The sequence below is a fragment of the Kockovaella imperatae genome, assembly GCF_002102565.1.
Source record: "Kockovaella imperatae strain NRRL Y-17943 chromosome Unknown BD324scaffold_11, whole genome shotgun sequence".
In the NCBI taxonomy this organism is placed as follows: domain Eukaryota; kingdom Fungi; phylum Basidiomycota; class Tremellomycetes; order Tremellales; family Cuniculitremaceae; genus Kockovaella; species Kockovaella imperatae.
The window spans coordinates 237,161-250,325 of record NW_019028951.1 but is presented as its reverse complement, the minus strand read 5'-3'; the positions used below and the strand labels follow the sequence as shown (position 1 = coordinate 250,325).

Below are 13,165 nucleotides of genomic sequence, written 5' to 3'. Positions count from 1 at the left end.
GGAGGAAGTTCCACCTGTCTCGAAATCCAGACGCGAGTCACCCGCGCCACTTCCGAGACCACGTTGTTGGCGCATGGGCTATAATCAACGCCGGAGCACTGCTGGCTAGCTCAAGGAGATCACTGCAGCTTACACCGAGGCATGAGCAGCAGTCATTGATCATTCCACTGATACATGACTGTCTATATTGACGAGGCAACAACAACTTTGAATACTAACTGAGATCTGGTTTAAATGATGGGTAGCTCTGCTGCTACCTGTCACCCGTGGTCGTAGGAAGGGAATGCCTCTCATACCTACCATGCAAGGGTGACGGCGAGAAAAGCCATCCCATAGTTCTCGAGGCCCTACTCGTCGGGCCCCTCGGGTTGGGCGAAGATACCCTGCGCTTCGAGCTCGGCAAAATGGTTTTGGAAATCTGAAGCACTGAGCAAGGCCGAAAGTGATTCGTAAGGCTCCGCCTCATGCACGATATCGGCTCCTCCAGATTGCGGCAACAGCTGTCGCGTGCTTTCGTCGCCTGGCTGCAAGGTCTGCCTCGGGTGCAAGGGAGCGGGGACGCTGTTTCCGGGGTAAGAGCTGATCTCTGTGGGTTCAAGCTGGTAGGTCTTCGCTGCTGGATCATAGCGCTTGAAGTTGGGATCATTCGGGTCACTGACGGGAGGAGACGGAAGCTCGAGATGGTGACATGGGTATCGGAACGGTGTCAGGCCGGAAGGATACGAATGTACTCGTTTGAGAAGCTGAGACAAATCAGTAAAGGGTGTATGCCAGTTTTGCAAGCTCACCAAGTCTGGGTCAATCATTGGACCGGTGTCCTTTATTTTGCCTTTGCCAGCGATCCCATCTGGGCCATCAGGGGGGTCAGGCGGTTCTGAGAGCGGTTTACGAGGCGACTGATGCCTTGGTCGTTTCTATGTAACAATCCTATGAGATCTTCCGTGCCGTTGTCACGAAATCGCCGAACTCACCACATTGGTAGTCTCACGTTCAGAGGGCGAGATCAAGTCCTCCTCATCTCCTCTTCTTGCTGGCTCTCCAACTCGTTTCCTTCCACTCTTACCGACCCCGATCCCGGTGGCCAGGGAGGTGGTCGTGTTGGAGTTACGAGCTTCATGGCCGTTCTCAGCTTGTTTGGAGCTGTGAGCTCGCGATGATCTCCTTCTTACGCCTAAGGCTCCGGTGGTGGAGCTCTCTCCTGGCTTTGTGATGGATATGTCCTTGGGTATGGAGGACATGGTGTGTAGATGCCAACCTCATGTCAAGTGGGATACCTGAGACGAGCGGGGCCCAACACTTGTTACGATGTGCATCACGGGAAATTGACGGCGTTTTCATTCAATGTGGCAGAATGAACCAAAAGTCCTTACAGCTGTCACTAGTGGAGTATCAGATGCAGATTCGCGTGATGCAGGCAGAAGGGCAGATTTGCGAGCCGGCGATCATTCTCTACAGTTCTCAGGTGTCTGGCAAACCCCCCCCCCCCCCCCCCCCGAGGACGATCCTTGGATCCTCAGTCACGGTCTCACCGACACGTTACATGTGGCGCCGATTTTGACTCGGGAAACCCGGACGTGCCTGCTTTCTTTTCTGTCCTTTGTTTTTTCCTCAATTCACCTTTTTTCGATAAACAAGAAATCGCCCAGGTGCGATCGACTGAATCTTGGTATGGGGTCAATACCACCTGTACATGATCTGCAAGGCTCTAAGTTTCGGACCGATGAGGTCCCCAGAGCCTTTTAGCATGCGAACCAATGTTGATCGACTGGGTCTTGTGAGACACTAGGCTCGTCCCAATGTCCACTGATCATGTCCGACCGTGAGGGAGAGAGAAGGGAAGGGAGGAGGAGCAAAACAGAGTAAACAAGGTGTTAGAAAACAGACTAATGGATGAACATGACCTTACGGGATCCCTGGCGTCAACTCCCTGAGCCGAAGGAGAGCGATGTACACCAGGGACTCAGAGGCAGCCAGCGAGCGATGTAGAAGGGGGGGGAAAGGATAGAGAAAAAAAGAGTTAGAGGCGTTCGAGGCTTTTGTAACCCTGTAAACATTCTCGACAGGTGAGATATCTCAGATGTATCGGAGATCATTGGATATGACGTCGCATGAAAGTATGACCATCCATTGGGACATGTGCTGGTTAGTGACAACGAGTCCACACGAGTAGCCTGGCCTGATTCGTTGGCGCAAGGCCAAGGAAGCGAAAAGAGAGAAAGTGTAATGATCCCTTCTCCCTAATGAATAGGTACCCTTAAAGTTTCGACACAGCGAGAGACTATTATGAGGTGGAGTCAAGTGTTCGAAGAGGAGGAGACGATGACCGAACATAATGATCTCAGCTAGGAGGCGTACGTATACACCAAGGTAAGAGAGTACACACTGGGGAGGGAACACTCAGGCATTATTCTCATTCTGTATTCTGTATTCTGAAATCTTGACCATCTTCATCAATCTCCCGACCATCCCACACTCGTTAAAGAACGCTTCCGGACTTGTACCCACCTGTACGAACAATCTCCAAAATCCAAGGTCTCATTGCTGCTTGGAACCTTGCGAAATCCTCGTCACTCTTTTGGAATCAACCCACACTCATTTGTTAAACTACGACACGCTGGAGAGTCTACTTGACATCTTCACTAGCATCTTCCCCCTTTGGACACATCAGCCTTCAGAGTCAGCCCGTCCTGGAACGTCGCTCTTACCTGCTGTGCCGTCTTACCTCGTCGTCGACACGTCATCGAAGAAAACCAAGTTGTCTGTCACCATTTGTGAGTTGAGGTCCTTTCAATTTTCATTCCATGTCCTGTGTTATTCCGCTCTGCTACAAAGTACGCCTGTCACATGACGATCACGACAGAGACTATAGTGAAGACGAAGGGTGAATCGGGCTCTGGCATATGAAAACCCTGCGTCTTCTCTTTTTCCCAGCCGAGTATCACTTCCGACATCAGCTGACATGAGATCAGGTGATTTCAGATCCGTCTCGTCCCGACAGGATAATTACAGACCTGTCAATACGTCGAGAATTCTGGACGACAGTCGTGAGGTATTGTGTCAGTCTTAGGGACCTCTGTGTATACCAAGCTTCTTGTTTGCGCGACGGAGACTTGGAACCACCTCGTGATCTGTTTCGACTACAGACGAAGAGGACGAGCGGAGGAGAAAATAGTTGGAAACAGCTGTCTCACATCTTCTCCATCGCGCATTGCCCTCTCTCACTTTCCCCCTCGCACCACCCTCCGTCTTTCTTATAATCCTATGACCTCGTAAAGAGGCTCGTCATCTTGGTGGACGCATACCTTGAACTCGACCTCGCCATCTCTAATCCTCTGTATCTTATCGCAAGGCTTGATATTGTCTCGAGTAGTAAGTCCAATCGGGGGCGTGGTGGCGATGTGTCTCCAGGAGGATCAGGGCACCAGCTGACCGTCTACAGACTCTCTCCCACCATGGCATCGTCACCTTTGATGCCTGATTCTGGGGAACAGTCCTTCGACGACTTCCTCAAAGGCGGCGCTGAGCCAGGTGTCCTGTTCGTGCATTCATCTCCGATCCACAACAGTGTACACCCGACATTCGAATTCGATATCGCAAATGATTCGGCATCTCCTTTCGACAGGTTTGGCAAAACGCCAGGCGCGAAGCTCAAGAGAGGGGGAGAATTTCTCGTCTCTCCGCTTCAACCACATCGACTCAAGGCGATCCGAGCTAATGGTGGACAAGACCAAGTCCCCAGCTCCATGTCCATGTCGATGAGAATGAACCATCATGCTCCAGTAACAATCCTCACTGGCCATCAGGATGACGCGTACGCCAATGTCAACTATGACCTGTTCCCATCTTCCCCTATTCCCAATGCTCACGCCATGTCGCCTGACAACACAACACCGACTCAGTCACCCAAAATCCTTTCCGCTCCGTCTACCATCTCTCGACCCCCAAGACGATCTGTGACTGGGCTTGGATCACCTTCTAATGTGCACCGTTCTGGTGGCAGCAGGCGACAGGCCACCTTTGCCGTCACCTCGATGCCAATCTCTCTTTCCCTCCCCCGTAGCGCGAGCGATTTTCAGTCCCTCCAAACTCAGCAAAAGAGTTCAAGAGGCCCCTCGGAATCGTACCTCTCTGCTCCCCAATTTGGCAAAGAGCGCAATGTCTCTGGTATGTCCGGAATCACTGCTTCCACCTCGGACGAGCAGCTCGTCTCTCCTTATCTCTTTCCCACTTACACCGCGACCGACATTCCCATGAACGCCTCGCAGTCTCTCCCAGAGATTTTGCACCGCCAGCAGGGCTCTCCCATCTCCCGTACACGATCACCTATGCAAGCTGGAACCGTCTTCTTTGCCTCACCCGAGCAAACCCAAGCCGAATTTATCAGTACGGGACCACCAGCGACGCAACACGTTCAGCAGTATGACAACGACATGTCACTGATGAGTGGTGTTGCCCAAGTGATGGGACCAGGACCTTCGTTCAGCGCGCCACATTCGACTTCGATGGTGTCGGTCGCTTCCTTCCCTGGTCAGCCAGTCTACCGCAGAGAGACTGGAAGCACAATGGTCAATACGCCAATGATTCCTCAAGGTGATATGAGCTATCAGATGCCACCTCAATCTGGCCTGCCTTCTCAATCTCAATTTCACGTGGTCAACTATCCCTCTGTACCCGGGGTCAACAGATTCCCTACCAATTCTCAGAATGTCGATATCACTGACTGGGCAACTCGTACATACAATGCCACAGGCAACCAACCTGCGGGCTATCAATATCCTACTCAGCCCACTGGCGGACTGCAACGACATTCTTCAGCTTCCTACATCAACATCGGTCAACAAAATCAGCTTCAACAGCAACAAGACGCTCATTTCCTTGCACCCCCTATGCTTCAACGATCCGTCTCTGCTCCGTTTGAAAACATTGGCTCGTCCATGCCTAGCATGTCCAACATGCCGTCTGTCTCTGGAACCCACGGTCTGTTTGGACCCTCCCAAGGCGGCGAACCTTCCGGCATGATCACGATGGACGATTCAATGTTTGAGACTCAACAAGGATTCTCGCCATACAATCGCCATGCCTCTGGGTCCGCTTCTTTGACCACTTCTCCCGAAACGCCTCGATCCAAGAAACGAGTTTACCCTCGCGTCGGCAAGCCTATGCGGCCAGGTCCCAAACCAAAGCCAAAGACGCCAAGGCAAGGCAGTCGATCGTCCAGTACCGCTTCGCCAGCGGATCTAGGCAGTGGACAAGGAGGTATCGATCCATCTCTTCTTAGTGGAAAGACACTCCCTTCGATCGCAGAAAGCGAAGAAGAACGACGACGGTCCATTGTCGCGGGACCGTCCTCACCGAAACGAGAGACCATCCAGTTTGGTCCGGAGCTGAGCAGTATGCCCATGCTTGCTCCAGCTCCCGAGACGACTGTTCTGGTGCCCAACCCCGATGCTCAACCTCAACTCGTGATTGATCCGCCTCGAACAGTTCTAGGACCCGATGGTCAGCCCATTGGACCAGGACTTCCAAAGGCGTTTTTGGAGAAGCTCTACACCACATTCTACACCTCCGATGGAAGCATGACAAATCAAGCCGTCAAGCGATTCAAGTGCCTGATCGAAGGGTGCGAGAGGCATTTCCCGAGGAAGAGTGCGATCCACAGTCATATCCAGACGCATTTAGAGGACAAGCCCTACCTCTGTCCGACAGAGGATTGGTGGGTGTTGAGATCTGCAGGACAGTGCACAAGCTGACAGTTGCTCATCAGTAATGCCGCGTTCGTCCGCCAACATGATCTGAGACGACATATGAGGATTCACAGCGGGACAAAACCGTTTCCTTGCCCTTGGTGAGTCAATGTTGCAGATGTCAGCATGGCACAAACTTACATCTGTACAGCGGTAAAGGCTTTGCTCGAGGTGATGCGCTCCATCGTCATCGACAACGTGGAATCTGCAGCGGTTCAATCGTGCCTCGCCGAGGTAGTCCGGACCCAGGTCACAGGTTCGAACCTTACTAGATTGGTAGAGAAGGGCAGAGGTTTTAATTTTTCTTGAGATTGCGGATGGCGCTCTGCTTGTAGCGTGACTTCTTGCTGATAAGGCCGACTGATCTTGTTCTGTTGTAGCATGCGTGTGGAAATCTTGTCTTAGTACGAATCAACATCAACCTTTTTTTGACCTGCAGCCATGCATATCTTGCACATTGCGAGTGGGAGGCGGGACACCGACGCATCAGCGTTTCCGCTTATTCAGGGACGACTTCTTCCGAGTTACCAGGTCTTCGTCGTGTGCTTTGGTGGTCTTTGCACCTAGCATCATGGTGTGACCTGAGCTCGGAGATGAGCAAGATGCGTTGTTTCAATGGTCACTCACCCGTGGACTTTATTAGATCATCCACGATGACCTTACTGCCGGATGTCGGGTATCTTGCACTTACACCCCTAGCGATGAGAGGCTGACTCAACAGATGTTTTAATTCCGCTTTGAGAGATCCGACGTCGCGTTTCGAGCCCTTGTGTGTGGCCTTGGACTTTTTCATCCTGTGGAATGGCAGATCAGGATCATCCTGCTCGGAAAGACTGTCGCGAGATTAGCTCAGGGGTAGATGGGAGAGACTTACAGTTCAGGGTCAATATCAACACCTAGATCGTCTGCTGCTTCTTGAAGCCAATTCCTATCGTGAGTCTCCTTCTTGACTTCATGTTGGGCCTTTTCGATATCCCTCGCGAGTGTGACTCTTTCTTTCAATTTCGGTAAGAAACCAGATTCGATCGGCATCTCGGGAACCTCGTGTTCTAAGCGATCAGCAGATTGTTCCCCTGCCCGCTGGGGGAAACTCGCTCACCTCGATCCAAGGATCGCATGAGTGCGCGCTGCATACCCTTCTCCTCAGGTGCGCATAGTTGTAGAGCGAACCCTGGGTTTTGGGCTCGTGCAGTTCGACCACTCCGATGGATATAAGCGTCGGCGGTCCGAGGTAAATTGAAATGGACGACGTGATCGACGTGAGGGATGTCCAAACCTCTCGCAGCAACATCTGTGGCTATCAAAGTACCATTTGACGAGGATTTGAAACTATGAACGCGATTTAGCTTAGTGATCAAAAGACATGGCAGTCTCACCGATCTAGATTCTTCAGTCTCTGCTTCTGTTGCAGTTGCGAATGCAGAGGGTAGACGGGCATCTGCAGCATCTCAAACAGCGGGGTCAGTCGTCGGATACCATCGATAGATCCGACAAAGACCAAGGTTCGACCAGGATATCGGAGCAAAAAGTAATAGAGGTAGAGATCCTAAGACAGGTCTGAGCAACTGACTAGACGATGAGTGCCTACCTTCTCAGATGTAAGGCACTCGATCATGCTCTCCCTCAAACTGGCGACGACCCCACCCTCAGGACTGAGATCGACAACGAATGGCTCAGGGTCCCGGAAGTCCAATCTCTCCACAAGGTCCTCTGGTTTCGACTCAGCACCAGCACCGCTGCTTTGACAAATACTGACCTAGTGCGCTGGGGCGCTTGCCCGACTTTTTGGGCACGGCTCGATGTCTCTTCTTCAAGTTGTGTTGCAAATCTTTGGACAGCGTGGCGGAGAAGATGAAGGTTTGAAGATCATCTCGAGGCGGATCCTGGTGTGCCAGATTCTGGAAAACAGGATCGGCATCGTCTTCGCCCTGTCTGACGGGGAATCAGTATGGCCATGATCGCGCGTAATTGACAACATACTTGGAGCCTCGTTCGATAAGTCGGACAATGTTCTCCAGCTCGGCGAAATGCCCATTTTCAATCATTCTGTCCGCTTCATCGATAACGAGATATTTCAGTCCCACCACTCCAGCCCCCAGAGAGTTATCCTGGTCGGTAGTCAGCTTCGCAACTTCGCCCTTCCAGCGAGGTTCTCACAGCTTGAATCAGATCCCACAATCGACCAGGAGTGGCCACTAATATATCGCAACCTCGCTCTACGATCCGCTTCTGTTTCTGCGCGCTCAATCCTCCCACGACGCTCCCTACACTGATACGTGGTGGTCCACTAGTGGTCGGCGCAGCCAGTTTTGTGATCTCAAATAGATGTTGTACGACCTGAAGAGCGAGTTCTCTGGTTGGACACAAGATGAGCGCGGTAAGGGGTCGTGGAGTCTCTGAGGATTTAGGAGTATTGAGAAGATGGGATAAGATTGGTAAAGAGTAAGCCAGAGTCTTGCCGGATCCCTGTAGAGCATCGTCAGCGGCACTTTTGAGCGCATCTTGCCCAGGACCCACCGTTTCGGCGACTCCAACGATGTCCCTGCCGCTCAAGGCTAACGGTAATGATCTCTTCTGGATCTCCGTAGGATTGTTGAAACCTAAGCCCAGTAGGCCCCTTTTTAACGCCGCATTCAAGTCAATATCTCTCCACGCAGGCATCAGGGCATCTGACGAGAATAAGCCCACATGCAACAGCTAAGAGGCTCAGCTCACCATCGAAAGACGGGGTGTGTTCTTCGAAAGCTTCGTCCATATCATCAAGCTCTGTTGTGTCAAGCGCCGCAAAAGAGGGCAATGCTCCGTCTGCTTCATCCTCCTTAGTGGACTTTCTCGCCCGCTTCTTGCTCTTCTTGCTTTGATCGCTCTCCACTGGAGCTGCTACAGCTTGCTCCGATCCCTGAGAGGCCTCGTGCTCCTTCTCTTTGCCCTTGCGACTCGGCTCACCGGCAGACTACAGCGCACGATCAGTCCTGTCTTGCGATCACGCCTCTCAGACTAACCACGAATCGAGCGATCTTGCGCCCTGCCAGGTCTTCCTCCCATGTCACATCCACGCCATCTAGCTCTTCGAGCATCATCATTCCGCCTCCACCGTCCATGCCTGCAAAGCTCGGCATTTGGACTGGTTTCCATTGCAAGTCCTCCGCGTCTAGTCGTTCCCGGACCATCTTGGATTTTGCCTTTTTGACTGCATGTTGCGAGCCTCTAGCTTGTTTATTCAGCTGCTCTATACTCATTCTCTTGCTTGACGAGGCCTTTGTCGAGCTTGACATGGTTGTGGAACGAGAAGCGGTTGGTGTGGATTGAAGAATTGTTGATTTTGGCAGAACCTTGAAACTTTTTTTTTGCAGTGTCCGAAAGTTCGGCAATTCAACGACCATAGACGACGTCAGACGTGGACCAGATATCCTTCGGCAGCAGCAATCGACTGGCAGTGAGGCTCAGAGCATGACTTTGCGACAGAGAATGGGTCAGAATCATCAGCCGAGCGAACGAACCCCTCTGCGGGCTGATACTACAGTTGATACGGCTACCCCATCCGATAAGGATCTTTGGCGGCAGACTTTAACATATGAAGAATCGCACCGACTTTTGCCATGGCAAAGCGATAATGATCACATCAGAACGGGATACAGACGTCAGATCAGATCTATCAGGGGTTGTATTTGGAGTGCTTTTGCATGTGAGCCGCCCATCTTATACCTGGCGGTTCTTCAAAGCTGATTGGTCAACAGTCTTCCATAATGAGACAGGTGGGTTCCTTCACATTTCGCTGATCTCTCTGATCAAGTGGCAGTCAACATTCACACCCACTCCATCGGCGCATTCTTTTTCGCCATTCTCATCCCCTTGCATCTCTTTCCGACCCATTTCCCAACTTTTGGGCGGGCGTCAGATCCCCTGCCGACTCCCCCGACGACTCATGACAAGATCGCTCTGACTCTCAATCTGGTGTGTTCGGTAGCTTGCCTAGGCCTGAGCAGTTGGTTTCATACCGTCTGTTGTCATTCTCGAGAAGTATCAGACCTTTCTCATAGGGGAGACTACGTGAGCTGTCCGGGTTCTGTGTCGAAGACTGATGCAGGACAGCTTGGGATTGTCATCCTTACTTGCGGAACAATCATAGCAGGTCTGTACTACTCCTTTTATGGACAGCCCGTCCTGCAAGGGCTGTATATGGGTGAGCACACCTCGATCATTCTGTCAGAGACTTGCCTGACACTCAAATGAGGCTTCATCTTCCTAGCTGGCGTGGCCACGACCTACACGGTCTTATCTCCAGCCCAGAGGACTCATCGGTGGAGGAGGACAACGGCATTCATTGCCTTGGGCCTCTCCGCAGTCATTCCAGTGGCACACGTCATTATCGCTCGTGGACTGACCTACGCCAGACAAGTAGTCAGTCTGGACCTGGTCATAGCTGGAGGAGCATCTTACATCTTCGGGGCGATCCTGTAGTGAGCTCGATGAGCCCCGTCCCTTGGCATACCGGCTCATTGCGTTCACAGTGCCGCTCGAGTACCTGAACGGTTCAGCCCAGGTACATTCGACTATTTAGGAGCGTCTCATCAGATCTTTCATTGCTTTGTACTGGGTGGCGCTGGTCTGCAATACGCCGCTCTCCGAGGTATGGTCTGGGGTCGGCAATCTCTGCCTTGAGACTTGTCATCCAAGCACACTTGCGATTGCTGGACTTGACTTGCGCGAGGGAACGGCATCATCGCAAAACACGGAACTTGTCGGTCTCTTCCTTCACGCCGGAAATCATCGAGTGAAGCGAAGCAGCCACTTGAGCCAGATGTGAACCTCTTCGAGGAGAGATATGGATACACACAAGGCTCAACCCAGGCATCGTCCGCACGTGGCTCCATACAGACATGCACATAGACTACGATCTAGCCCCAATTCAAGTGATTGTGGGCCTCGGGAAACCTCTGACCATGAATTTCAGCTTCTTCCACGATCTTCGTCATCTCCGCGAGGTCCTCGTCGGAGAGCTCGACTGAGATGGCTGCAAAGTTTGATTCGGCGTTCGCTAATTTGGTAGTGCCCGGTATCGGTACGACATTGGGCGCTGCTCGGGAATCAGCGAGCGCAGCCAGGGTGAAGTGTGATGCTTACACGTAGACAATACCCAAGCAAGAGCCAATTGATTAATCGGAACGCCGCATTGCTCAGCCAGTACCTTGAGCTTGTCTTGTAATTTCTTGTTGTTCGCCCAATTCTCCTCTTGGAAGCGAGGGAACATTTTCTTGACGATAGCTGGGATATCCTCATACGATATCCCAACGAAAGCGCCTCGTCCCATGGGTGAATAAGCCAGTATAGCAGCATTGACACCGGGTTTTTCCGCCACTGCCAAAACCTTTCTGGTCTCCTCCTCCCATGCCATGGGCGAGATCTCAATTTCGACAGTGAGGATCGGAGACACGGTGACCGCTCTTTCGAGAGTCGCTGCGGAACATTCCGAGAGACCAATGTAGTCAAACCAGCCTTCGTCTCGTAATTTCACAAGCGTCTTCATAGCTTCTTCAATGGGAACGGATTTATCGATTCGTCCAAGCTCGAACACGTCCATCCTCTTTGGAGACAGTGCCTTTGCATTGCCTTCTACGGAAAGCCGGAGAGCCTCGGAGCTTGAGTCGGGCTGCATGGATGGTGGACCGGCGTTAGCCTTGAAGCCCCCCATTCCGCCCTGAAGAGGATTTTAGTCACGTTGGCGTTGGAAGTCTCTTTTCACGCCTCACCTTGACAACAACCAACGCTTGCTCACTCAGCTCGGGGTATCTGGTAAAAAAACGACTGAGGAGCTTAAGGTTGGCAGAGTCCGGTCCATAGAACTCGGCTGCATCAAGTCAGGTACTCCTCGTAAAAAAATGCCACAAAGTTGACATACCACTGTTGATCACCATCTTCTCGCCAGGTTTGGCCTGCTGGATGACATATTTGAGCGTCTCGAAGCACTGTCGAGCAGGCATGGTGTCAGTGATATCCTATGCTGATACCTCGATGAAGCCTACCTGCTCGTCGGAGACCGGTCCCTTGACAGACATGCCCTGGAGTCGAAGTTCAATATTGATTTGTGGCGGATAAAGTGGCAACTCACCATGGCTCCGAAACCAATTTTGACCAGTTTGAGCGAATGGTCGCCCGTGCCAATTTGAACAGTTTGAGACATGGCTTTGGATTGCAAAAGATGAGGGAGCTGCGAGAGCATGTTAGGGACCGTGGCGAATGAAACTGGCCTTTGCTTTACAGCTCGAGTCTGTTCTGATTTATACATTACCTCCCGGCTCGGGCGAAAAGTCAATCCGGGCCCGAACTATGGACGGGATCAAACGGAATCAAACGGAATCAGATGTCACCGATGCTTGAGTGCATCGTTCGGGGCGTCTGCAGATGTGTAAGGACGATGGGAACGTAGTCCGGAGTCGCGGCATGACGCGTCTATGCATGCATGAGCCTCTCTCATGCGGCAGCTTTCACAATGATAGGAACGTATGAAAGCCACGCATGAAGCTACAAAGGAGAAGAATCGGCTGCGAAGACTTTACGCTCTCGCCACAGTTTTGGGGTTCGTTCTTGTTCGAGATCGATATGCAGTGTTGCTATACCTACAATCACGACGCCATGCGACTCTAACAGGTCGACTACAGATGTCATCTGGCCTCCAATATCTATCCATTCGTCCCTGGGTTCCAAATGTCAGACAGAGGCTCTCACGACCATCCCATCTATTCAATGAACCCGAACTCACACTACTATCAGTCTGGCGCCGGGCTTGATGAGGTCCCGTCTGAACTCGAGGGTCTTCACCGACTTGGTCGCGCCGGCTCTCTCCGCGTACGCGTCGAGGTAATCATTGACAGGTCCGGTTCGCAAAATCTCGTCTGGGGGCAAAGCCAATTTCCCTCCTTTCCTCGCTGGAATCATGCTCTTGCCTGTGATTCCAGCCAGCGATCCAGCGACTATGAAGCCCAACGCATCCAAACCGACCCATCCGTCTAATGTTCCTATATCGCCTGTGAAATAGCTTATAATATCGTTCGAGAACGCCTTGAGTGCTCCTGGGATCGCGAAGAAGGAGGATAACTCGTATCTTGGGAAGCCATCCCTGATCGTCCGATCAATGGATGCTAGATAAGGTCGTGCTTCTATCAGCTGCTCCTGAGTTGGTTTTGGTGCCTCTGACTGCATCTCTCCTGGCTGTGCGGAAACAAGGTCTTCGAAAATCGAGTGAAGTGGGTGTCGGCTATCGGCGGCCCGCGGAATCAGCAGAGCTTGTCTCAATGGCCTATCGATTTCGGACGACCCTTGATCCTTGCTTGGGCGATGCACATGATTCCACGAGCAGGTTAAGTCAACGCTCCTGACATATGCTGTCAAAGTCGAGATGCGTAATGCATGCTCCGGGGGGG

At 52.0% G+C, this 13,165-nt stretch overlaps 6 protein-coding genes across 6 annotated transcripts; 2 read left to right on the top strand and 4 right to left on the bottom strand.

The window, feature by feature from the left end:
- Positions 1-141: 141 nt before the first annotated feature.
- On the bottom strand, positions 142-1,286 carry BD324DRAFT_632299 (hypothetical protein). The gene is made up of 3 exons (XM_022016505.1): positions 972-1,286; positions 789-914; positions 142-743 (listed from the first exon to the last, which is right to left on the bottom strand). Exons 1-3 carry the CDS (start codon positions 1,236-1,238, stop codon positions 348-350), a joined length of 789 nt encoding a protein of 262 aa, XP_021869501.1. The 5' UTR covers positions 1,239-1,286; the 3' UTR covers positions 142-347.
- Positions 1,287-5,576: 4,290 nt separating this feature from the next.
- Positions 5,577-6,016, top strand: BD324DRAFT_582435 (hypothetical protein; the record flags this gene model as incomplete). The annotated part of the gene is made up of 3 exons (XM_022013556.1): positions 5,577-5,713; positions 5,765-5,845; positions 5,896-6,016. 3 exons carry the CDS (start codon positions 5,577-5,579, stop codon positions 6,014-6,016), a joined length of 339 nt encoding a protein of 112 aa, XP_021869500.1.
- BD324DRAFT_661386 (P-loop containing nucleoside triphosphate hydrolase protein) lies at positions 5,920-8,983 on the bottom strand (the record flags this gene model as incomplete). Its single annotated transcript, XM_022018898.1, has 12 exons — positions 5,920-6,325; positions 6,372-6,577; positions 6,619-6,793; positions 6,844-7,073; positions 7,121-7,290; positions 7,333-7,454; positions 7,501-7,672; positions 7,718-7,852; positions 7,902-8,210; positions 8,262-8,413; positions 8,460-8,697; positions 8,747-8,983. 12 exons carry the CDS (start codon positions 8,981-8,983, stop codon positions 6,231-6,233), a joined length of 2,241 nt encoding a protein of 746 aa, XP_021869499.1. The 3' UTR covers positions 5,920-6,230.
- A 229-nt stretch (positions 8,984-9,212) lies between these two features.
- Positions 9,213-10,594, top strand: BD324DRAFT_661376 (hemolysin-III related-domain-containing protein; the record flags this gene model as incomplete). The annotated part of the gene is made up of 5 exons (XM_022018897.1): positions 9,213-9,429; positions 9,482-9,499; positions 9,544-9,927; positions 9,979-10,204; positions 10,256-10,594. The coding sequence occupies 5 exons, from the start codon at positions 9,213-9,215 to the stop codon at positions 10,404-10,406; spliced, it is 996 nt and encodes a 331-aa protein (XP_021869498.1). The 3' UTR covers positions 10,407-10,594.
- On the bottom strand, positions 10,458-11,987 carry BD324DRAFT_89354 (NADP-dependent oxidoreductase domain-containing protein). Its single transcript, XM_022019273.1, has 5 exons — positions 11,854-11,987; positions 11,644-11,803; positions 11,495-11,592; positions 10,869-11,442; positions 10,458-10,821 (listed from the first exon to the last, which is right to left on the bottom strand). The coding sequence occupies exons 2-5, from the start codon at positions 11,723-11,725 to the stop codon at positions 10,643-10,645; spliced, it is 933 nt and encodes a 310-aa protein (XP_021869497.1). The 5' UTR covers positions 11,726-11,803; positions 11,854-11,987; the 3' UTR covers positions 10,458-10,642.
- A 173-nt stretch (positions 11,988-12,160) lies between these two features.
- Positions 12,161-13,162, bottom strand: BD324DRAFT_632273 (hypothetical protein). The gene is made up of 2 exons (XM_022016504.1): positions 12,505-13,162; positions 12,161-12,438 (listed from the first exon to the last, which is right to left on the bottom strand). The coding sequence occupies exons 1-2, from the start codon at positions 12,942-12,944 to the stop codon at positions 12,267-12,269; spliced, it is 612 nt and encodes a 203-aa protein (XP_021869496.1). The 5' UTR covers positions 12,945-13,162; the 3' UTR covers positions 12,161-12,266.
- Positions 13,163-13,165: the final 3 nt, after the last annotated feature.

What these genes read in the sequence shown, in the direction of transcription:
- BD324DRAFT_632273 (XM_022016504.1), bottom strand. Translation starts at nt 12,944, where the DNA reads ATGCAGTCAGAGGCACCAAAACCAACTCAGGAGCAGCTGATAGAAGCA. An exon ending in GGCGCCAGACTGATAGTAGT is followed by an intron (nt 12,439 to 12,504) that starts GTGAGTTCGGGT and finishes TTTGGAACCCAG; the next exon opens with GGACGAATGGATAGATATTG.
- BD324DRAFT_89354 (XM_022019273.1), bottom strand. Translation starts at nt 11,725, where the DNA reads ATGCCTGCTCGACAGTGCTTCGAGACGCTCAAATATGTCATCCAGCAG. An exon ending in GAAGATGGTGATCAACAGTG is followed by an intron (nt 11,593 to 11,643) that starts GTATGTCAACTT and finishes GACTTGATGCAG; the next exon opens with CCGAGTTCTATGGACCGGAC. An exon ending in TGCTTGGGTATTGTCTACGT is followed by an intron (nt 10,822 to 10,868) that starts GTAAGCATCACA and finishes ATTCCCGAGCAG; the next exon opens with CGCCCAATGTCGTACCGATA.
- BD324DRAFT_632299 (XM_022016505.1), bottom strand. Translation starts at nt 1,238, where the DNA reads ATGTCCTCCATACCCAAGGACATATCCATCACAAAGCCAGGAGAGAGC. An exon ending in AACGTGAGACTACCAATGTG is followed by an intron (nt 915 to 971) that starts GTGAGTTCGGCG and finishes ATTGTTACATAG; the next exon opens with AAACGACCAAGGCATCAGTC. An exon ending in CAATGATTGACCCAGACTTG is followed by an intron (nt 744 to 788) that starts GTGAGCTTGCAA and finishes GATTTGTCTCAG; the next exon opens with CTTCTCAAACGAGTACATTC.